The 24,755-nt window shown below is 43.8% G+C and overlaps 2 protein-coding genes and 1 pseudogene across 2 annotated transcripts; 1 reads left to right on the forward strand and 2 right to left on the reverse strand.

Annotated features, from left to right (window-relative positions):
- Positions 1 to 3,415: 3,415 nt before the first annotated feature.
- LOC136529431 (uncharacterized) lies at positions 3,416 to 6,994 on the forward strand. Its single transcript, XM_066522505.1, has 5 exons — positions 3,416 to 3,586; positions 4,123 to 4,927; positions 5,001 to 5,232; positions 6,042 to 6,118; positions 6,578 to 6,994. The coding sequence occupies exons 2-5, from the start codon at positions 4,181 to 4,183 to the stop codon at positions 6,650 to 6,652; spliced, it is 1,131 nt and encodes a 376-aa protein (XP_066378602.1). The 5' UTR covers positions 3,416 to 3,586; positions 4,123 to 4,180; the 3' UTR covers positions 6,653 to 6,994.
- Positions 6,995 to 7,156: 162 nt separating this feature from the next.
- On the reverse strand, positions 7,157 to 10,231 carry LOC136528105 (putative receptor protein kinase ZmPK1; annotated as a pseudogene).
- Positions 10,232 to 11,271: 1,040 nt separating this feature from the next.
- Positions 11,272 to 19,057, reverse strand: LOC136528106 (serine/threonine-protein phosphatase PP2A-1 catalytic subunit-like). The gene is made up of 6 exons (XM_066521005.1): positions 18,499 to 19,057; positions 17,588 to 17,702; positions 14,896 to 15,004; positions 14,728 to 14,805; positions 13,722 to 13,913; positions 11,272 to 11,698 (listed from the first exon to the last, which is right to left on the reverse strand). The coding sequence occupies exons 1-6, from the start codon at positions 18,749 to 18,751 to the stop codon at positions 11,525 to 11,527; spliced, it is 921 nt and encodes a 306-aa protein (XP_066377102.1). The 5' UTR covers positions 18,752 to 19,057; the 3' UTR covers positions 11,272 to 11,524.
- Between the last annotated feature and the right edge of the window lie 5,698 nt (positions 19,058 to 24,755).

A 24,755-nucleotide genomic window follows, 5' to 3' on the forward strand; every position in this document is an offset into this window, starting at 1 on the left:
ATAGCCCCCTTGGAAAACTAGCCGTTTTATAGCCGTTGCAATACCGGACATGTCCGATATGCATACCGGACTCATACTGCGCCAACGGTAACTAAGTTACAGTGAAGTTGTGAGGCGTCGGAACTCCCGAAGAATGCCGGGACTTCCGACTGTCGGAACTCCCGACTCAAATCGGAACCCCCGACCCTTAGCAATTTTGAAAAACATGTAACTGAGTTAAAGTTAGTGAGGTGTCGGAACTCCCGACGCATGTCGGAACTCCCGACCGTCGGAACTCCCGACCTTCAAGGCTTTTGAAAACTAGCCGTTGGCTTCTTGGTCATCCATACCGGACACGTCCGGTATTCATACCGGACATGTCCGGTATGACCAGGACAGTGAACCCTCCAAGTTAGTTGAAGTGCGAGACGTCGGAACTCCCGACCCATGCCGGGACTCCCGACCGTCGGAACTCCCGACCTACGTCGGAACTCCCGATGAACCAACCCGAGAACAACAATTTTACAGCTGCTGGACAAATACCGGACACGTCCGGTGTGAATACCGGACACGTCCGGTATTGCCAGACCAGCAACAAATCAGTTAGCTCTTTTGTTGCTCAAATACTCAAAACTCACATGGGTTGGCTTGAGCACTTATGAAACATTATCTATCAATATGATGCATCCCTCTTAATAGTACGGCATACCTATTAAACTCAAGATCAAAGGAAAAATGAATTTATACCACTTGAGTTGATTTCTTTTGAATTGATGCCGTCCCTTCCAATCTTCATCAAGTAAGGGTGCTAACAAGTTGATGTTGATCTTTTCACTTGAGCATAGCCATCTTGAGCATGTGACTTGATTCCATTCATCAGATTTGAATAATCCCAAATGTATCAAGTCACTTCCATTAAATACTTCATTATAGATTTGATTCTTCACATCAATATGACCATCTTTAGCTTGATTAGTACCTCAACTAAATGCAAGTACTTTCTTCTTCACCCTAGCTAGGTTCTTCGGCCGCCAAGCCGTCGCTTGCCCTTCACCCTTGCTTAGTACCTCGAAGCCTTTCCTTGCTATCTTCACCATCTCAAGCCATCAAGTCACATCTTGTTGTTGAATCATCCATTCATATGTATTGTTATCTTTTTCATTTTAATTTAGCAAGCTTCAAATATGAGACCATTCCATATGCAATCCCTCATGTCTCATTAACTAATAATCACGAGCTTGCTTTCACATAGTACATTGGAAATCCCACAATAAATAAGCCTTCACATGAATTCCATTTGCATTGTTGTCTTGTGCTTGAACTAGATTGTTTATACAACAACACATCATTTTGGCTTTCACTAAGTACCTGTGAGATAACCTATTACCTGTCCACACTTAGCAAACGGGTTAGTACTTTAATCACGTTGTCATTCAATCATCCAAAACCCACTAAAGGGCTAGATGCACTTTCACTTGTTCTACCCGTTACCTACTCGAAGAGTAACATGCGCAACTGCCCATAGCTGCTCACGTGTTTGTTACTCGCCCATAGTAGTTCCCGACCTGGGATGATGTTATATTAGCCTTAGCACTCTGAGACAATGACCTCTCTCTTTTCACTAATGAGGCCCATGAAAATTCGAGATCGCGTTACTTAACGGGTTTCGAAGAAAAATGTGACGCCCATAGTGTTTGTTAACAAACGACCCGAATCGGGTCACCATAAAAACCAACTGGCATAGTGATGTACGAGCAACGGTGGTGCAATTATCCCGTCCTCATTATTGTTCTACGACTAGGACTTAATGATGCGCAACCACTAAATACACGCCGGAATACATCGAGAACTGACTTCCTGAGTACAACGGTGTTATCACCCTAACATGGCGCCTACGGACGTCCTGGAGGCTACGCTTCCAGTTATCGGGTGCCACCACCCGAACGTGGCGTTGACAACGTCCCGAGGGCTACACCCAGGAAATCACGTTTTTCGATATAGGGTGTACCACCTGAGCTAGGCGCTCACAGCGGCCATGGGGCCACGTTCCCTGTTGTATGGTGTACCATCGCCCCACTCGATACTTGAAGAAGATTCTCGTCACCCGAGAAATGCTCTTGGTACTCGAATGACAACATACTAGCTCCTCAATACTTGGGAATATCTGGCTGTGCTGCTCAATACCTCGGTACCCGATGAAAATGCTCACTGGTACTTACAGTACACAGAACTTGCAGGGGGTCTACGACGTCCCTAAGGCTAAAGTTGCATGCTAGCTTATCATCACCACCAGGCTATCGGCCCAGCAGCCGTCAAGAAGGAGGCCTGCAAGGGCTGACGTGAGCGACCAACGTGGAAATTAAGGCAAACTAAGATAAGCGTATTTAGACGATAGCTTGCGCATATCGTGTAACAAACGAGGAATCCAATCTCTTAACCCGATTACCCTCTCTGTAACCCTACCTCATCTGCCTATATAAAGGAGGGTAGGGACCTCGGGCTTAGGACCGATCCATCTTCCACCATTCCAATCTACTATGTAGCTAGGAGCAACAACCTCTGTAATTGAGCATACGAATACAAGAGCAGCCGCACCACTGGAGTAAGGTTTAGCGCGCCACCGCGTCCCGAACCAGTATAAATCTCACGTTGCTAGATATTGCCGGAGCAAAATAATCCAACACATCCGCACGAGCCAGTCCAGTCTAGACAAACAAACGTGCCCCCATAAGACTGGCCACAATATAGCTCATTCTGAAATCACCACGCTTATGCCACATCTCTGATGCCAACTAAAGCATTGCACACAGTGTCGACATTGATACTGAATTTATATGGGGCTAACTCAACAGTACAAGATTTTTTTTAGCATGCGTTGCCTTCACGTGAGAAGAAAATAGTACTTTATTCAATCAGCACCGATGCATATAGATGACTTGTTTTTTTTTATATCTCAGCACCACCTCGTGGCACGCATTCACTCCCCTATCGACTGTTTTGACCACGTTGAGTTCAGCGCCTAATGGTCTCTGTAATCTGTATTATCACCGGTTATACAGGACGAAATCGCCTGATGATTCATACGTTTTGGCTTCAACAACATTTCCTCCGATGCATCCACTTTCTCCATTTGGTTCTCCAAGTCCAATACATCTAACAAAACTGTTATATTTTTCCAAATTACGTTGCCTCCTGTTAACCTGTAAAACATTGTAATAACACTAATCGGTTTCCTAAAAAACACTAATCGGATTCTATTAATTTTTTTCCATCGCTACTGCAAAAGCACTAGTAATTCAATTCGTAGCGAAGCCCGGCATGGATGCTAACTATCGGCTATCAGCACTTAATTCGAGCCGACACCGTCACAAAGAGAGGTTGTGCTGCCTACCCGCACGGCCGCACCGCAGTTCGTCACCGTGGTGGAGCAGTCGCCCCAGCCCACCGGCCCACAAGCCATCACCTCACCCCTCGCCCCCGGCCGCGGCCACATTGTCGCCGGCTTGTCAACATGCTCGTCTAGATCGGCCGCCGCATCGCGCCACGCCGCCGTTTCTGCGCCCCTCGCTGCGCAGGTCACGCTGCCGATCCCCCGCCAGGGCAGCAGGCAAGCAGGTGCCCTCTTCTTCCATCGCCCAGGCAGAGTCACTTGCATTTTTATCTTCACTTTTTCTCATTCAAGTTCTGATCTTGCGATCTTCGTTGCCTCAGTGACTTTACTATGTACTGTAGCTGCCTAGTCTGACACCTGTTGACGGCATCAAGCGTAGTGTTGGTTAACCACTGAATGTTTCTGTTTCCGAAATGCGATTTACAGAAATCCCTGGCCTAGAAATTCATTTCGTACAAACAAAATAACCAAAACGGCAAAAAAAAGTGGTTAACTTAGGTTCCGTTTTTTTTTATATATTTCTGTGCTTAATAGATCGGCTCCAATTTACCTCCCCCAGCTCAGGGCGGCAAGTGTCAAGTATTTAGGATACATTGAGGTTTACGTGTTCATCACATTATTTAGTGACATTGGATCGTTTGTCAGATTGCATGATGCTGTTGGCTACCAATAATGTTCCCATAGTATGCAATTTTGCATGCAAGAATTGCCTGGTTGTTGCCCTCTGATTTTGTGTTCTTTTTTTCCTTCAGTTACTGATGAATCATTGTTGGCACATAAGAAACCCATCTTGAATCTAGGGATCTGGCGATGAAGAGCAAGAAAACTGTGCACGGATCATCATCCAAGAAGTGCAAGTTGTTTGGGGGCCTAATTGGTAGACATGGTTCTGAAATAGATCCATGTTATAGACTTTTCCTTGAACATTTAAGCAAAGATGGGAATACCTATGTCCTTGATGTGCCAAAGGGCGACCATGGCTTGCCCTTTTCTATACGGTATGAGGAGGATCATACGTCCTATGGAAATACTAAGGGCAAAAGTAGCCCAAATTTTCCCAAGCATTCACGGCGCACAAGTTCGGGCATTCCAGATGGCAAACGGCCTGATGTAAAAGCGGTCAAGGCTGCCAGCAGAAATGTGAGTTGCTCCTTTTCACCAAAGAGATCATATGTGAAGAAGAAGAAGATCACGACCTCATCAGTCGATGAATCTTATGAGTTATTTCTGAGCCTTGTGAAGTTCAAGGATGGTTTCATGGTTATTGAGCCAGAACCAGGTGTCACCATTGTATATGAGCGAGAAGAAGATATGCCAGCTGGATATGATGAATGGAGAACTGGCAGTTCCACAAATGAACTGCCTTTGGTGTCTACACATGAAAACATGGAGGAAGACTACACCATGCAAAGATATGATTGTGGGCTTGCACCGGCTAACGAAGTTGCTTCTGAACATGAAATGGCTGCACCTTCTTCAGAGAACATTGATGGTCAGGATATTATTTGCACAGATGAGCGTGGCCTTGTACTTTATGCTGAACCATCTGACTTAAATGTAAGATTCTTTTGCATAATTTCTGGTTCTCTTCAAATGATGCTGCCTGTTCTATAGCTGCCTTTTGGCCCAGGCATGTGAAGATGAACAAGCAACACCTCTTGCTATCAGTTACGGTGGTTCATATACATTTGATGAAAAACTCAATGCTGTTTTAAGTCAACCATATGATCAAAACGAATACGAAGAGCTTTGGAGAAAAGCCACTGACCGGAAGCCTGTGAGCAGACAAAGACACTTGCGAAGTGCATCAAAGCGCTATGTTACAGAGGCAATCGGGCTGTCATATCTCGATTATTACCCAGGTATAATTACAAAGCTTGGTAGGGGAACTTGTTTGTCCTGACGTGTTAATTGAGCACATTTCTATCCATCTCCAGCCACTATATCCTGCTATCCGTATGAGTTGTAATAAGTAGTGTTGGTTTACAAAAGTAAAAGGCAGATTCCTGTTATTTGATCAGGTGGTTGAGAAGCATTTAGTAGTCCAATTGTTCATTTTCCAATTGAGCTGCATTAGGCAAGTGATGTATGCTTTCATCATATAACTCTTACCACATAAGGAAACTCTGGAGGCCTCAGTCTTTCCTCCATCGTATAAATCATTTGTGTCCATTTGGAAATGAACTAAGTTTTTTTGTTGTTTAGTTTCATAACCACAATAACATGATATATAGCAACCACAGAGAATAAGACCTTGAATTTTTAGGTAGCTTTAGCTTCGTCCTGGTTTTATTTACCATAGTTTTTTTATGTTATACATGTAATGGAGATACCTGTGGGCTTTCTTCTCTAAACTGAGATCTAAATTTTTATGTATGTGATGCCTATATGACCCATGCATTTTGTAATGCATCATCTCATGATTCTATAGCAGTATTGAAGGCCATGCTTTCAATGTTGTGACACAGAACTTGTATTTTATGAATTGAATATCTGGCATGATATCAGTTGAAGATTGCATTTTAGTAGTTCTCGAGTAAGGTGCAATCTGTTATTTCAATGCTGTGATGCTAAATTATATATATGCAAGTTTCTATTTACCAATGAAATTGATTGATAGATTTCATTTTAGTACTTCTCGAGCAAGACTCATATTTAGTTAATCATGCAGATCTAGCCGTACAAATAAACTCAGCTGACTGTGATAAGAGACTGAGCCTACTACGAAAGTTCTTCTTCTGGTTGGAGGTGATCTAAGTTTACCACCCTTTTTTTAAACTTCCCAGTGCTTAAGGTCTCTGCTGGTGGAGTTGAAAATTAGTTAATCTGAAATTATTCACATGTGCTTTTCTTTTCAAGATAGCAAAATGTTGTGAAGAGATTTCACCCAATTAGTGAAAAAAAACTGTTTCTTGCTGACAGCTACAGTGTTTGTAAACAAATCGTCCATAATATGTTGGTTTAATGGTTTGCCTGCTTCATGATGCTGTGTAATCCATTTCAAATTCACCTCAATTTTTCTGCAAACACAAGGAGGATATTTGTTTCTTCATTTGTTTCGTGCATCGCAATAGTGGCCAGTGCCTCATTCTTTCAGATCTCTGGTGACTGACCCATGAATGCCTGGCAGTATTATGTTAAAGAAAATGTGATGTTCTCCATGCCTTTGGACTGAAGTTAAATTTATTCTCATTTTTTTTTCTGCAGAACTTATGCCATGAGGGAGCCTACATGCCCTGGATCTCCAAACCTCTAGCCTTGCAATCCCATTTCACCGGATGAGTATGAACCGATGCCCGCTCTCAAGACACGCGAAGATGAGCCCTAGGGGTGAGCAGTTAGCTGAGATTTGCTTGCAGCCTCCCTGCATCTCTGGTGCTACCTGACTGCTCCTTGTTTCGATGCATCAAGGCTCCTCACCTGCCGTGTGCACATGTCATACTTGTTATGACACCATTATAAAACAGAACAATGTTGTATTGGCATATTGGGACTTTGATATGCCTGCCGTAGGTTTAGCATCGTTGTGCAGCTCCATTTAGTATCTTATCTGCGATTTTTGTTTAGGATTCAGACTAAGCTGGGCTTGCAATCTTCAGTATTTATGCAGTAGTGCTGCACTGCCCCTCCGAGTTTTCATGCTCTGTGGCGAATGTTTCAGTTGTTTGAGGATTAGTTCATTACCTTATCAATCCTTATGGGGAGTGGTTTTATCCACACACACACACACAAAAAAAAAAACAGAGATTGGGTATGTCCTTCTCTCACTGCCTGAAATAAGCATGGCACTACACTGACCTGATCTGCACACGATTACATCTGGGTAAAAATAAAATGAGTTCATGCAAATGCTGGAGCAGTTATTTTTTTCCGGCTATATTATACAACATGGCAACAAATGATACTGCTAGCATTTTATCGTTACAATAGTCGTATGGACACAGGATTTAAACAGCAGGATATATGTATAACCCTTAGTACTACTAATCGTATGGATGCAGACCTTTAAACAGCTCCTTCCGCTCTGGTTGCGTTAGTAACTTCATCAACGGAAACAAGCATCTGCGCTACATCTTCCATGGTAGGTCGTCTGCTTCTATCTTCCTCCAGGCATGAAACAACCAGCATCATCCATTATTCTTGCTTGCAGATAGTTGAAATCGCCATTCAGTCTAGCGTCAATGAAGTCAGGGATCCATGATTGTTCAGTGCCATCCAACTGCAGATTCTCATTAAGCATCCTGACTATCCTTCCAAGGACCATCTCCACTTCCTCATCCTCATTATTTTCCATGTCTGAAACACGGGCTCCCTTTAGTAGTTCCAGTAGCACCACTCCAAAGCTGTACACATCAACCTTTGCTGTAATCGGGAGACTAGAAACCCATTCAGGTGCTAGATAGCCTCTAGTTCCTTGGATCTTTGAAACATTTATGTTGGATCCACGTCTGCTCAGAAGCTTTGCAAGGCCAAAGTCGGTGATCTTTGGCATCAAGTTCTCATCCAGCAGTATATTTTCAGGTTTCACATCGCAATGGATGACCCACTCTGAACACTCATGGTGAAGATACGCCAATCCCCTAGCCACCCCTAGCGCAATATCAAATCTTTGCTTCCATAAAAGTAAGATTTCCGAACTCTTTATGTCAGATAAGAATTTATCCAATGAACCATTCTCAAAGTATTCAGAAACCAATATCCTGTGTGGACCATCGGAACAAAATCCCCAAACTCTCACTAGGTTCATATGATAAATCCTACTAATCACAGCCAGTTCATGCTGGAATTCTTCTTCACTTTGGTTTATTTCTGCCAATTTTTTCACAGCTACTGCCCTGTTGTCTTCCAAGACCCCTTTGTATACAATGCCTGATGCTCCCCTCCCAAGTTCATCCTTGAACTTTCTGGTTGCTGACACCAACTCTCTGTAGGTGTACCTGCGAAAATGATTAGTTACCATTTCATATCCAGGCTCAGCTGGCCATACTCCTCCCAGTTCCATGCGCTCCCTCCTCAAAAATAACCATCCTAATACAACAAACATTAGCTCTGCCAGAAATATTGCTGATAAGAATCCATAGAAGTACAGATACTTTGATTCACTCTGATCTCTCTTAAGCATATCCAGAAAATCTGCTATGAAGTATTTATTTGTTGTACTACAGTCAGGACCATACTTGGGACCAAAAGGTTGTGATTGCGGAATTGAGGCCTCCAACACTTCTAATCCCTTAGGAATCTTGATGTACATGGTACCAGTACTACCAAGGTTATGCAGGGTTACACCACCAAGAAGAACAGACTTTGGATAGCAATCACCAGTTCCTTCCCAGTATGCAAAACCCTTACAATTGCAATCATGCAGGCACTTGTTCTTGCAAAAATCAAGAGAAACAAAATGATGGGCAGTCATATCATACCCAAAGAAATCGGTGTGGGGTAGCTTAGCAAATTTCACCATCTGTGCATCACAACTGATGTTGGTCTTTGGTCTGCAGCCTTTGCTCTGCTCACTTGGGTCGATGACTTCAAAACCAGGGGCACACGCACAAGCTGGCACAGGAGTATACACACATATTCCGTTTTCACCACACAGACCGCGTACTTTGCAGAGCTGAGGAAATGCCATCCATGTGACCGACCATGTTCTGTCTGCCATATTCAGGACTGTATAATCTGAGGTTGCCATCATAATCCAGTGTTAGCCGCCTCATGATCCCAGGACCCCAATCAGCAGCTGTGAAGGTTGCATTGTCACTTCCAAGGAAATGTCCCCAGGTATCAAGAGCCCCAGATGTACTGCTATTGAATGGCACTCTAAGCTTCTCCCAGATAGTCATACTTGGATTTGGCCAATAGATAAAAGAAATATTTTTCTCATCATCAAACAGAGAAAGAAGGTACTGATCGTCAAAATGGAAGCTGTAGTGGCCAGGAACAAGTAACCTGTTAGTAGAGACCAGCTTTGTAGGAGCAGTAATTCTCTGAGTGGGTAACAAGGTATCAGTTGGAGAATCAAAGCTTTGCCACAGGATGGCACCATCTTTGCCCTTCACAACGAGGTTCCCAGTGTCCAATAGCCGAGCTTGAACATCATGTCCAGCATTTGAAACGCTCACATTGTTGGTCCACACAATCTGGCCATTGTAATCTTTTAGAACCATGCTCCCTTCGACATCTAACTCGACTTTGGATCCCCAGGTGTACACAGGGTGGAGAGGATTCGCGCTCCAGACGATGGTTCTTTTGGATGATCTGGAGAACCAGATGGAGAAAGTGGAGGCATTGGGAGAGATGCTGTAGAAGCCGCAGGTGAAAGTGCCATCTGGCGAGTGGAGCAAGCTGTGCTCTACAGAGAGAGAAGAACCCGCTGACAGGAAATCATAGGCCGAGACAAACGAAAGCAGATGAGTCAACGTGAGGAGAAGACTGGCTAAGCTCTCATTCATGGTAGATGCTACAACTACTATCAATTGCGTGGAAGCAGACGAATGTTCGTCAGGAGAAGCAGGCGCATATTTAGGGTTATCTTAGAATGGTGGGAAGCGCGCATAGGATTCAGGTTGCAATGCATTATCATCCATGGACTGAGCTATGGGAAGGTCAGGTTTGGAGTTTGGACAAAGTGGTATATTTGCCACTAGGCAAGTGCGCTCACATGAGTTCTTTGGAAAAGAACAGATTTAGAATTCGTGGTGATATGTTATGGTTACACACCTACTCATGGAAACTTTTGTGCAAGTGTTTTACAGAGTATATCCAAAATGTAACCTCTTGTGCGAACTGAGCATAGGTTCCGTGTGGTGGAACTGTTTGACTTGCCTTGGGTGCTCGTATTTTACTGGATTTGTTCCAGGATTTAGCGGCTTTGTTCTTTTAGTGATGCAAAAAAAAAAGTAACCTCTTAGCTTCATAGAGCAGTTCAATTATAAACAGAGAAAAAAGAAACTAATCAGGAGCAGAAAATTATAAATTAGAGGGGGTGGGGTGGGGGGTGTTGTGGGGGCGGGGGGGGGGGGGGGGGAGAAGCTAATCAGCTATGTTTTCAAACTTGTTATGAGTACGTACATCAACATCTTTAGCTTCGGAATTATTCGATTCTTCGTCATGCTCTCAGCAGGTCAACACGACGCGTCTCTCTATATAAGTTTGTTGCGTCTATTCTTGACCAATGTCCGCCTAATCCCGGGCCGGTACCCACCACTACACAACAACAGCTCGTGACAGACAGAAAAGCGACCAATTTGGACTCCGTTCGGCGTCTCTGAACTTTCCACACGGTTCATCTCAAACCAGCGGCTCTGCTCAAGAAAACATGGCGCAGGTGGGGTATGAGGCATTGTTTAAGTCTCAATCAAATGTCTGTACCTTGTTTACTTTAGCCGAGGAAAAAAGGTGACAAAAGCTGGAATCGTTTGTAGCTTATCATGACACTCTGCCCCTTCCAGACTTCCACCGTCACTTGCCAGCTGCCTGCTAAACTCAATGCCGGCGTTGGTCAGTTCCTGGCTTCCTGTTGAAAAGAAGCAGGCTTAACCATCAAGGTCCAGCATGGCATTAGCATCGGTTTGCACTGGCGCGGCGTGGTGACTGACCTTATACAATGATGTCCTATTGGAAAGCATTGCAAGAGTCAGTACACATTGCACAACTATGTCGAACTGTTGACACATAAAAGTGACAGCATCTTAACAGCCTGGGCAACATTCGACGGTGAGCTGATGTTGTAGGTTGAACGACCATGTTGCTTCAGATCTGAGTTAAACAGCACTGAAAAATATCACCTAGCAAAGCGTCACAATACACAGACACAACGGAACACCGGGTCCATTTCCTGCATATTTCCCTCCTCTCTTTTTTTTTTGAGCCACATATTATGTTCTTCTAGACAAAACAGAATATATTTCGAGACAATTCTATTGCAGCTTCTCTTTTCTTGTCTCAGAATCATACAAAATGGAGATACAAGAGGGGGGAAAAAAGGAAAACCCAATGCCATGTACTTTCAACATCCTCTATGTTCTGAGAAGCGGCAACAAAATCTCCACACAAAAGAATGAGGGGGTACAAAGCGGCTAGAGGGAACACATTTTCTAAGGAGATCTACAGGCGCAAGCGCTGCGGTAGAGTAGTTAAAAGAAGCCAACATGCTTATTACAAAAAGTAGTCTGGGGTCTTGCGCGTCATGTCCGGCTCAATTTGCCGCGGAGCTGGGTCGAATTGGAGGAAGTTCTGATCCATGTTCTCACCGATTTCGAGGATTGCAGCCATGTTCCCACATCGGTAGCAGTAGTTAGGCGCGCTGAACACTGTCACAACGTTCTTATCCTGCATCACACAATACAAAAAATTCAAGATTCTATTCCATTTAATAAGCAGCGGTTTGCTAAGCCTGTGATGGAAGGAGAAACGCAAAATTCACATGATAGGTAAGAGAAAACAGATGTGCTAAGAGTCTGCTTGGATTAGCCTGTATCTAGGCTAGTGCATGCAGTCAAGCTGTGTTTGGTTGCCCAAAGACTCTTGTGCAGCCTTGCACAGCAGATTTGGTGGTACTAAGCAATGCAGATTTTCACAAGCCAATGGACATACAAAAATAAAATATTGTCGCCTTCCCTACCTCTACTAAAAACATGGAACCTTTACTGGAACATAGAGATGACTACCTACAATACAATGTAAGCAACCAAACACATCTTGCTTATACATGGAACCTCTACAGGCTTGGGTTGTATTGCATAAGCTGTAATGCAGGCTAAGGCTAAGCAACCAATCACACCCTAACATATTGCTCGTTTGGGTTGTGCCACGTAAAGCCTAATGCTGGTTCAAGACTAGTACAAGCAACCAATCACACACTTAATGCATGGGGGTAATGCATTGTCCCTTATTGCTTTTCTAATACATGGATAAATCATCATTTATTGCAATGTCATTGTTTCTGAGCAAGCTATATCTTATGTAATGGAGTGATCCATGTATTCTCATAAATAAACACTTCATCAATCTTTTCTTTCAGGGAATAATTATGTCCTCCATCAGCGAATAAATTATGCTTAGAAACCATGCAATCTAACTGCTAAAGCTTTGGCCACTAAGATGGTGTTTGGTGACGTTAAGTCACATAAATGGAAATATCAGATGACACTGTAAACAGAGCTCGAATGGGTGATTACAACCTTTGTTTGGTTTTTAATGTAAACCGTATCGCATGTAAGAGTTGATGTACCCACTACCACATGCACGCAATTGGACCAGCCAAACCCACCTCATGCACCTTGGGATTGGAGATGGGGAAGATGAAAGAGTGATTTAGGGCCTGTGCTCCTCCTGCTCCAGATTCACTGTGGAAGCTAATTCTCTAAGAGAAGTGATTCCCTAACTGAAAATGTTTCTCTATGATAAACTTCATGCTTATAGTGAGTTTAGTGACTGTGTGGAGTGAATCAGGAGAAACTACTTTCAGCTCCTAGCCCCCTAGGCCCTAGCTCATTTTAGAGAATCACTTCACAGAATCAGTATAGAATCACTTCTTGGTAAAAAAAAAACTATTTGGCAGAGCTCCTAGATTTATCCAGGAAGCTGCTCTGGGAGCCTTGTCAAACAAGCCCTTAAGATCATGCAGCAGCGAGCTACCCGTGGGAACCTGCTAGTGACAGCCCCGCCTCAGCGGCGGTGGATGATACGAAGGGGTGCTGGAGGCTTGCTGCTAGAGGCTCAGCCTCAGCCTAAGCCCATATCTGAGCAGCAAGCCTTATCTCTAACCTCATCCTCCACCCTATCCCTTTGTACCCCTTCGTATCATCCACCGCACGACTGGCCGCGGTGCCCGCCGCCTCCATCCCTGCCTCTCCCGTCCTCCGTGCTGCTTGCTGCCCCCGTCCCCGCCTCCTCCGCGCCGTTCGCACCTGCCGCCGCCCCTGTCCCTGCTTCTCCGCCTCCCCTGCCACGGCTGCCACCACCGCGCAACGTCCCCGACTCCTCTGCCACGGACTAAAGGCCCTGCCTCCCGGCCGTACCCGCCGCTAGCCTCCTCCAAGCCGCGCTCGCCACCTCTGCCGCTCTGGATCTGCGGTCAGGCCGCCTTTCTTCCGCCTACCCCCTTAGGCGAGGCGGCACCCCTCCGCCTAGCGCATAAGCGCGCCTAGGCGAGCGCCTTTTTGAACATTGGCTGTATTAGGATCAATGTTCCTTATGTATAGCAACAGAAATTCTTATCGATAATTAGGATCCTCAGAAACTTCTGCAGGAATAGATTCATGTACTTAATAAAAATGCCATGACAGTTTGGTAAACAGAACTCTGAATTAAAAAAAAACAATGGGTAGAATCGAACATGCGGGATACTAACCTGGCACCAATTGAACCCTTCCATTACAAGTTGATGAGCCCTTGAAATAAGACTTAGCCCATTTGTATGGTTGAATTGTTGTGCAATATCTTGGCCAAATGTGTATCCAGCACCCCTTGGTGAAATTCCCCACCCACATCGGTCATCCGGGTCAGACCACAAAAGATCACACATAGGTCCTTCATGCGGAACCTACAGCCATTTTAAATAACAGAGAAAATATTAATCAAGGAAAGCAGAATGCATAATCAACAAAATATTATATACAAGAACTATGATATTTATACCTTAAAGCCTAATTGAGAGATCATTTGTAAATCATTTAAGAACAATCAGTGTCAAGAAACCGAATAGCTGAAATATCGTAGGCTTCTACAGCCATGCAACCGAACAAAGCCCCCTCTTGGCCTCTTCTCTACCTAGCCTGGCTATCCCTAGCTGGTCCAAAATCTAAGCCAGGCAACCAAACAGCCCTTAAATCTCTTTCTCAATGCAACTAAGCTAGGAAGTAAAGTATCATGTAAAGTTAGAAATTGGATCCAATCACTTCTGTTTTTCCTCGCAGAGTATATCATCTGGTCAGAATAGGAAACAACCCAACTGCAACAAGGTGAACAGATAATTCTGAAATCTGGACTCAGTTTCTAAGGTTCTTCTCACAACAAGACAAGAATGTGTTCTGGTCCATGCAGATGCAAAACAAAAGGTTCAATCTCCCGAGTTAACCAATAAGACATAAGGGGATCCCGCATGCACTCTTCTTCCTTACTAACCTACCTAACAGATATATTTAATAAACGGAACTATCTATGTCTTGACAACCAGACCTGTTATGTCTATTCAGGCTTCAGCGATCAACATAGATATCTCAAAAGAAACAGGATCCTTAACCCCAATTCACAAGAAAGATGTGCACAGAATAGTCTACAGTTCAAAATGTGTGACATGTATAATTATCCATAATTAGTAGCTAGTTCACAGTAATGATGGAGAATTTGTTGCCAACCTCTTGTATGCGATCAAGGGCACGGATATTATCCAATGTATCCAGTGATGGAGAGAGACCACCATGTAGGCAGAAGACCTGCAAAATGGAATTTTCAGCTTTTGTCAGGTAGACAGAACAGAATCACAAGTTCATACCAATGTACTACAACATAACCAGAGAACAAACCTGGTTTTCTATAAGAGCTGTGAGAGGCAAATAATCAAACAAGTCTGTAAAGTACTTCCACACATTTGCATTTCCATATTTCCGCAAGCATTCGTCATAGAAGCCATACCTGTAGCCAAACATTTGATGTAAAGAGCACCCTAGCACTTTGGGCGCGTTTGTATAGTTGCATTTCACAATGTAGGCCAATGCAACAAAACAGCTGAACCAATGTATAACTCATGGCAAAGTGTGTTGTATTGTTGTTTATTGTAAGTAAACTTCAGAGTTGTGTCTGTTTTATATACTGAAGTAATAATGGTTTCAGTAGTAAGCATGTGATGCCATGACCCAAAACATCCTTTCCAAGCATCGACACCTGATTAGTCCATTAAACATCCCACAGAGAAACTTGATTGTGTCTATAAGACGTGCTGAGACACTCGCCTTCCATAAAGAGGTCAACAAATTAATATCAAATAATTGTTAAATAAACTAACCAGAACATTATGCAGTTGATTTGGTTGTTCAAACTGTGAAACAGAAATCTATATTGGGTTTTCTTTTTTCCCCCAAAAAAAATGCGCTAGCAGATAATTCAATTCAAAAAAATTTAATCTAGATACTGGTTTGAAGATCAAGGACTGACAGGCATGCAAACAGGGCGTGGCTTGGAAGGATACATAAGAATGTGTACGAGAGAGGTCCTTCATCTTATGTGGGGATTGTTGTCAAGAGTTTAAGCCTAGGTCTGATAAACATGCACTATATATCCTACAGTTAGGAAAACAGACCCGGTGATCTGCAGCTGCAGGTTCGGAATTCTATATCCTGTCAGTTATCCACATCTGAATCTACAATAGTCTAGAAAATTTTTCCATCTCAAATCAACATTCACTCTAACTAAAAAGGTTCGAAAAAACGAGATTAAACATACGCATAATCGCGATTAAGTGCTAAACGCTGGCCCACTGTGTCGTTTGGGGCCTGTGCGGCCAATTCCGCGCTAGGCGCGGCGCGGCGCGTGCACGCGATGCGGCGTCTAAGCGGCGCTTCCGCGCCAAAAAAGCGCCCTAGGCGTTGGCTGGCGCGCGGGTGGGCGGGTCTCGAACGCAGGAAATCTGCTCGCACGGGCGGGGGGAAAGGAATAGGCGTGCGATCAAAACAGAGCAACCACACAGCAGGCGTCCAGTCGTCCATTCTCGACCTCACCTCTCTCCTCCTCCTCACCGTGTCTGCACGCGGCGACACGCCGTCGCTCCGAGGGGAGCCCCAGCCCAGCTCCAGCCGTCAGAGCTTGAGCTCAACTTGCCAGCGCAGCCGGTGCAGACCCTCTGCCCCCTTGCTTCTCCTTCGCATGATGGCAACATGCTGCCAAGTTATCTAAATTTTAATATCTAGTTATCTACTTATCTTTAATTTGTGTGTGGACCATAAGATCATTATTGTGTGCTGTACTGCTATTTAATTTGTGGACCATTAAGCCATGTGATGAACTGTGACTGTTGTGTGTATATTTTCTTGTGATCTTTTGCCTTGTGCTGCTGCCCTGTTGTTTGGAAGCTTGGCGGTGCATGTACAATATTGAGCTGCCTCTCATAGATGAGTTTCTACTCTTTACCTATTATTTGATTCTTCTGGTTTTTAGATTATTAACTGTCTCTATTTGATGGTTAGCTGCTGTTGAATGCAAGAAGCCAAAGAGGAAAGGAAATAATGTCAAAAACAAGTGTGCAGCAAGAGGTATGTTCACTGACATGCAATTAACAGCTATGGTTATTACTTCTAGTTGTGTTACTGCTCATCTTGCTCTCAGCATCACAAAATTAAAAAAAACACAAACGTTTAATCGTGTTTAATCTACGTTTACTCTTCCTAGGCGCTAATCAATAGGCTAGCGCCTGCCTAGCACCTAGCATTTTTTTGAACCTTGATAGAGGCAGAGTGCAAGTTATGTTAAAATCCAATTCTCAAGAATCAAGATAGAGAGAGAGAAGCCTGTGTAGCCAACTTCAGTATCAGCTTATGACTTTCTGAAGCTGAAACTAGGTTATGGAGCTCATTAGACCCCTTTCTAGTATAACAAAACTAATAAGATGCTCAAGAAAACAATACAAAAAATTGATTTGATTTCACAGCAGCTACATGATCACATATGTAGTCCAATTATTATGTCTGATGCCCTTGAACGATTGAACACGGAAGTATTGTGTAGTTTATCTTAGACATGCAGTTTATCTTAGACACGCATCGTTAATTAAAAATGAAGTAAACAAGGCTGAAATGCTTTAGGAACCTGAGCATTGCAAAGAAGTAATGATATGGCTGGGAAACAAAGAACGATTTCCCTAATTCACTTGACAGTAGAACTCTTAAGTTTTAAGTCCATTGTAGAATTCATTAGTATGGACTCAGTGTCCAGGAAACCCATTTCGAATTTTACTCCATTCCAAATTGTAAGACGTTTTGACTTTTCTAGATACATAGTTTTTGCTACGCACTTAGATATACACTATGTCTATATAGATAGTGAAAGCAATGTATCTAGAAAAGTTAGAATGTCTAACAATTTGGAACGGAGGTAGTAATAATTTAAGGGAAAATTACTTAACAATGCCCTCATGTTTTCAGTGACTGCGATAAAAAAAAATCTTATACTGAAATTAGTGATTCTGTACTGCTCTAGAGTTCAACTAAAGGAATAGGAACTCACACTTGAGTTATTTGTCTGCTCTCATGATTTCCTCTCAATATTGTGATTCTGTCTCTATAACGTACTTTTAGAGCCACTAACAACGACACAGTCTCCACTGAGTAGTAGCCACGGTCTGCAGAAAAAACCCATAGTCAACTCAACTGTGGTATGGAAACAAATAAAACTATCAAAAGCAATAGAAAGTTTAGATATAAAGACAGGAAGCTTCCCTAGTACCTTGACAAGTTAACTGGAAAAGGTAGTGTTTCCTGAAACACGTCTAATATTGCACAGCACTAGGACACAACACATAAAAAATTGCAGGAAAGTTTAATTGAATCACGTCCTGTTTGTGTGTATGCCCATATGCTAATGCTAGGTGACCTAGGTCCATAGAAATTGCAGACATAACAATCATGTTTTGCAGACAAGGTTCTTACTTGTAAATTCATCACAACTATTCAAGAATGCTTTACATGTACAATCAGTGTGAGCAATAGTGTAGTGTACAATCAGTAGAGAACACACATCTATGCCATAAAATTAAAAAGAATCACGCTTTGAACTTCTTATGCACAGTAACCAGAAACATTCTCTAATTGCTAATCTGCGGAAGTTTTTTAAGTCACTTAACAGATACCAAATCGACTAATCCATCGCATAATAACGTCCGAAAGAACTTTTTTTTATGTATGAAGCAACAGTGAGGAAGCCAAAATCAGCTTGAACAATCAATTTATTATCAATAACCCCATCCATTTATCCATAATCAGCTTGAGCATCTAGTTCCCAAGCACGATCTATTGAAATTAATACTTCTACCAAATAACAGTCTCCAGAGAACTAGATCGAACCACCATGCAAATCAACAGATCGACCGGAACCAAGAACGAGTCTGGACTAGGATAGGCGCGCGCGGGGGGACTGACCGACGTAGTCGCCCATAAAGAGGTAGTTGGTGTCGGGCGCGTCGCCGCCGATACGGAAGAGCTCGATGAGGTCGTAGAACTGGCCGTGGATGTCGCCGCAGACAGTGACGGGGCAGCGCACGGGCTGCACGTTCCACTCCTCCATGAGGATCGCCTTGGCCTGCTCGCATAGAGCTTTAACCTCCGCCTCCGGCAGGAACTTGCAATCCCGCAGCTGCGAGATCCGGCGGTCCAGATCCGCGTGCGACGGCATCGCCGCTGCCGCTCCGCTCTACCTCAAACGTCAAACCTCCCCTTCCCTCCGCCTTACCTAGTTCCCTCCGCCGCCGCCCCAGCCGGCACAGCCGAGGAGGAGGAGGAGGAGGAGCGCTGGACCCAGCAAGCCCGCCGGCGAGGAGGGGCGCCGGGGCGCGCGGGGTGGACGGGATCGAAGAGGACGGAGGTGGGGGGGCGAGGAGGTGCTAGTATGCCTCCATCTTCCCTCTCGCTTCGCGGTGTTTGTTCTTGGATGGGGCTGGGGGAGCTTTTCTTTTTAATTTTTGTTTTCCTCGCTGTCTTAGTACTTGCTTTCGATTTGCCTTTCGGCCTTTTTGTTTGGTTCGGTGATTTGGTCTTGGTAACCTTACTACTTCACTAAGGATCAAAACGGAACCTCAACCGAACCGCATCATTTTCTCCGTATTTTCTCGTTCGACTTTACCATTTTCATTTTCACATTTAAGATGTTTCATATTTCAAATATAAAAATAGAAAACGGTTTAGATTTTTTTTTTTTGACCGTTTTCTACTTTTCTACTTTTAATTTGAAAGTTTAAATCGAATTTGGCCAATTGCACAGGTCATACAGCCCAATTACAGGTTGTTCACCACGCAGCTGCATTTAGGATGAAAACGGATTGGATACGGACGAATATCACCGATATTACATTTGTTTTCATATTTCTGTCCGGATTCGAATTCGAATACGGATAGTGTCAACTATGTCGGATATGATACGATTGAATATCGACATCATAAATATGCGATTTGAGTATTCGGATACGGATACAGTATCGGATGTTGGATATCCGGACTCGGATACGGACAAATCTCAACCCCACTAAACGGATTCGGTTTCGAATACGGTCGGAAAATATCCGTACCGTTTTCATCCCTACCTGCGTTCTTTCTACTGCTGGCCAGCTGCCCTCTCTTATAGACGGCGCCCAGCCTCATCTCTCTTCACCTCACGAGATGGTGCTAAATGTCAGGAAACCAGCAGCATCTACACGAAAGCCCACCTGAGCCATAGCCCATCAAGCTCATCGGTTTAAACCCCACCTGCAAAGTCAATCATTTGATAGTTTTTGCATCAGCTAAATAAATCTTTGTTACTCAAAAGAAAAATCTGAATAAATCTTTAAAATAAAATACTACATCTATTCTAAAAAGATTAATAAAATTATTCTGACTCAGTTCGAGTTCATGTTTCTATAATATGCACTTGTTAATTATTATATGCACTTGAACTTGATCATATATGCACTTAGTCATGCACTTGGTCTACGGGTCGGTATTCCGTATTGAGTTTTCGTATATGGACCGTGTTCGACATAAATCCGCTCGAATTGATTCGTTTTCGAAATTCTCAATAATTCGTAAGTTCGCGTTCATTTTCGTGTCCGGTTTTATCGTTTTCGCTTTCGTTTTCGTATTTCAAATGTAAAAGTAGAAAACAATTTATGAGTTTTTCGACCGTTTCCGACCGTTTTCATACTTAATTCACCCCTAAACTATAAAACCGAATTTTCTATCCTTAAACTTTTCAAAACTGGTCAAATAACCCCTCAAAAGCTTTAAATGGTGTCTTGCTACAGTAGCGGTGGTTTTGTGTTTTTATTTTTTTTTATTTTCGCTGGATCTTTGAAAATCATAGTAAATCATAGAAAAATTATAAAATGAAAAATCTAATTATATTATAGATAAAGCACCGATAGCAAATGGAAAATCATAGTAAATCACAGATAATTATTTTATTGGATTTTCCATTTTATAATTTTTCTGTGATTTACTATGATTTTTCAAAGATTCGGTGGAAATAAATAAAAAAAGAAAAAGACAAAACCACTGTTACTGTAGTAAAATCACCGTCCAAAACCGCTTGGGGATTATTTGACTGGTTTTAAAAAGTTCAGAGGTAGAAAATCCAGTTTTATAGTTTGGGGTGAAGTAGTCTAACCTGAATAGGTGGGGGATTATGTAGACTTTTTTCTTTGGTCCTTGGTCAAGGGTAGTTTTATTATTTATTATGTGTTGTTTCATGAAAGAAAGACAAGACGACGTACTTTTCAGGTGGAGGGATTAGAGAATGACAGGATGTTTCGTGGTGGGGATGTCTGTGGGTTCTTCCACGATTGTTTCAATTTTGGACGAATCCATTTTAACCTACCTCCTATTTAGGTTCCTAGTATTTTTGAATTGGAACCCTGACCTGAATTATTTTTTTAAAGAAAAAGTTGGGGCACTGTTGATTTCCTATAATAATGCATCCCTGAGTTCGATAGAACACTCTTGGCTACACCAAAATTATTTAATCAGCCACCTAGAAACTCAATGTGTCTTTATTTTTACTACCCACAACAGGCATGTGTTTGGTTGGGCGACACTAGAACAAGGTAAGATACCTGTATTTGTAAAAAAAAAAGGTAAGAAACCTGTCTCATTTCATCACACAAAGGATGAGACGATTTCTAAGAGGGAATAAATCTCTCAAATGATGGGTATCTCTTGACACGCTTCAACTAGTGTGCGATTGAGTTCATTATTGTCCCTTCGCTGCCCTCGCACATGCATTCAGGGCAAGTCTATGCCGAACCCACCATTTTTGTTGCCATCTTCTACCTTCTACATGTCGTCGACCGTCACACTGGCACGCTTGTGGCTGATATGTTATTGGCCTTCGTCGGAATACCCTCGGGTGCGCGGGTGAGTGGTGAAGCGCGGTCCCAACCATTGTCGCGTGGTGACTGCTCACTTGGTTGAATCGTCCTATCGTGGGTTCGATTCAGCAACAGTGACTACTGATCTGATCGTGGGTCAATGGGTGTGATTTCGGTGGCTTAAGCACCCAAGACACAAAAAGGTTTTATCCTGGTTTGGGAGTCTAAGCCCTATGTGTAGCAGTGGTGTTCTTCATGTTAGAATACTCAAACAAGTTCTTACATTGGTGGAGAGAGTCGTAGGGGAGCACTAAGCTAGTGATCTAGGTTTTTATCTATCTCGGTTAGGTCAATCATTTCTACAAGAGCCCATGCCCAACCTTATATACTTGGAGGGCACGATGTGTACAAGTAGGGTGGTTGGCTACCATATTATATGGGGTTTTGTCCTTACTCTTTAGTTTTGTGGTGGCGCTGAGCGCCACTCCTCGTCAATGTCATGGCTAACAGCCCTGAACCATCCCTAACATCCTCTGTTAGAGTCCAGAGCTGACCGTGAGAAGTCAAGTTCCTATTGTGCCGTGTCTAGATCTATATCCCTCATGGCGTCCGTCACACGCCAAGGACATGGCCACCTGCATGAAGAGGCTGACCAGCTGGTCCGAGCCCCTCCACGTAGTGGCCACACGTCCATCCTTGTCGCGTTGTGTCATGCCCTAAGTGTGATCTTGAGCTAGGAGTGACTGACACAACCTCACAAAGAGCGAGGAAATAGAGCCCCGATAGGGCGTGGCACCCTACGACTCTGCTCTTGTGTCAGGTTTAGACCATCTATCTGATTTCAAAGGAATATTTCTCACATCGGTTGGGACAGGAAGCCATTCGAGCGACGTGATAGTGTGTGCGGCCTCCCTTGATTGGCTACTACCTTCCAAGGTCAAGAGCCTCGTGGGCCAGGCCGAGCCCCCCGAGCGTAGGATTATCTCCTTGCCCTATTTGCTAGAGGCTAAGTCCTCTTTCTAAAGTGGGTTGTCTTAGGCCCATTAGGCCTTATGTGGTAGTCCAGAGTGTGTGCGTGAGCATTCATGATGAGTGTATCCACTACTAGGATTATCCACTTCTATGATGATCAGCTTTCATCACTGAAGGAGCCAAATTCGTCATAATTTCAGTTTTATGATGAATTTATGACAAAAATGGTTCGTCATAGAAGTCGCGTCATTCTTGCAATTCTATGATGATTCTAGAAATTCGTCATAGAACTGGATAGATATATGACGAAAATTGATCGTCATATAACTGCTTTGGCATGCGTGGCAGGGGGCAGCCACGCTGGCGGGTGCTTTCCGTTGGAGATGCTTTTCCACGTATACATGCTATAGCCGGTTGCATTGGAGATGGTTCGAGTACGTGTCACCTTCTTATTGCACAACATGGCCACCTCTAGTTCTTGCACGTTTTAGGTTCTTACTAGAGCACGTGTCGAGATCCTATTGTTTCACATGTCCGTTTCCTATTGGCACATGTGTCGTGTTACGGTTGGGTCACGTGTCACTTCTTCATTGGACCAAGTGTCGTATTTTTATTGGTTGACGTGTGAAAGGTCCTAATATGGCTAGAGGGGGTGAATAGCCTATTTAAAAAACTACAAATCAACTAGAGTAATTTGATTAGTATGATAAATAGCGAAATGCAAACTTGCTCTAGCTCTACAAGGGTTGCAAGCCACCTATCCAACAATTCTAGTTGCAATGAAAGCTAGACACACAATTTGCTATGATACTACTCACTAAGAGCTCTCAATCTTGCTACACTAAAGAGCTCCACTAGATGAACTTAAATAACAAAACAAGCTCTCAATTCTAATTACACTAAAGAGCTTGTCACCACTAGTTTGCAAGAATATACAAGAGTGAGTAGGGTGATTATACCACCGTGTAGAGGGATAAACCAATCACAAGATGAATATGAAACCAATCACCGGGAGAATATCAAATGGCAAGAGACAACCAATTTTTCTCCCGAGGTTCACATGCTTGCCAACACGCTAGTCCCTATTTTGTCGACCAACACTTGGTGGTTCGGTGGCTAAGAGGTGTTTCACAAACCTCGTCCACACGATTGGACACTGCAAGAACCTACCCACAAGTGAGGTAACTCAATGACACGAGCAATTTACTAGAGTTACCTTTCGGCACTCCGCCGGGGAAGGTACAACTCCCCTCACAATCACCGGAGACGGCCACGAACAATCACCAACTCGTGCCGATCCTCCACCGCTGCACCAGGCCGTCTAGGTGGTGGCAACCACCAAGAGCAACAAGCGAAATCCGCAGCAAAACACGAATACCAAGTGCCTCTAGATGCAATCACTCAAGCAATGCACTTGGATTCTCTCCTAATCTCACAAAGATGATGGATCAATGATGGAGATGAGTGGGAGGGCTTTGGCTAAGCTCACAAGGTTGCTATGTCAATGAAAATGTGCAAGAGAGTGAGCTTGAGCCGGCCATGGGGCTTAAATAGAAGCCCCCACGAAATAGAGCCGTTGGGCTCCTCACTGCACTGAACACGGGCCGACCGGACGCTCTGGTCAGATTGACCGGACGCTGGACCTCAGCGTCCGGTCATGCGATGTGCGCCACGTGTCATCAGCTTCAAATGCCGTTCACCCGATTTCAATGGTCAATTAATGATCGGACGCGTCAGTTAGAAAGCGACCGGACACTGGACCTCAGTGTCCGGTCGTTTCCAGTAAGGTTCCAAACGTGAATTTTCACGACCGGACGCGTCCGGTCATGCTCGACTAGACTCACCCAGCGTTCGGTCACTCAATGTCTTTTCTGTATGCCCCATGTCAGCGTACGTCAGCACTGACCGGACGCACCCTGTCAGCGTTCGGTCATAGAGCGGCCCAACATCCGGTCGATTGACCGACGCCAGCATCTCGCTGTTACACCTGACCGGACACGCCGGTCCAACCGAGGCCAATGTTCGGTCACACCCAGTGACCTCTGTCTTTTCTGTCTAGGGCCCCGGTGGCACCGTCGGACTGTCCGCACTCTACGGGCGGACACTCCGTCGGTGGAGTTTCTTACCCTTGCACCTAAACTCCACCACCCTTGATCAAATGTGCCAACCACCAAGTGTCTCACCTTGTGCACATGTGTTAGCATATTTTCACAAACATTTTCAAGGGTGTTAGTACTCCACTAGATCCTAAATGCATATGCAATGAGTTAGAGCATCTAGTGGCACTTTGATAACCGTATTTCAATACGAGTTTCACCCCTCTTAATGGTACGGCTATCTAACCTAAATGTGATCACACTCGCTAAG

The sequence above is a fragment of the Miscanthus floridulus genome, chromosome 19 (genome assembly GCF_019320115.1).
Source record: "Miscanthus floridulus cultivar M001 chromosome 19, ASM1932011v1, whole genome shotgun sequence".
Taxonomy (NCBI): Eukaryota; Viridiplantae; Streptophyta; class Magnoliopsida; order Poales; family Poaceae; genus Miscanthus; species Miscanthus floridulus.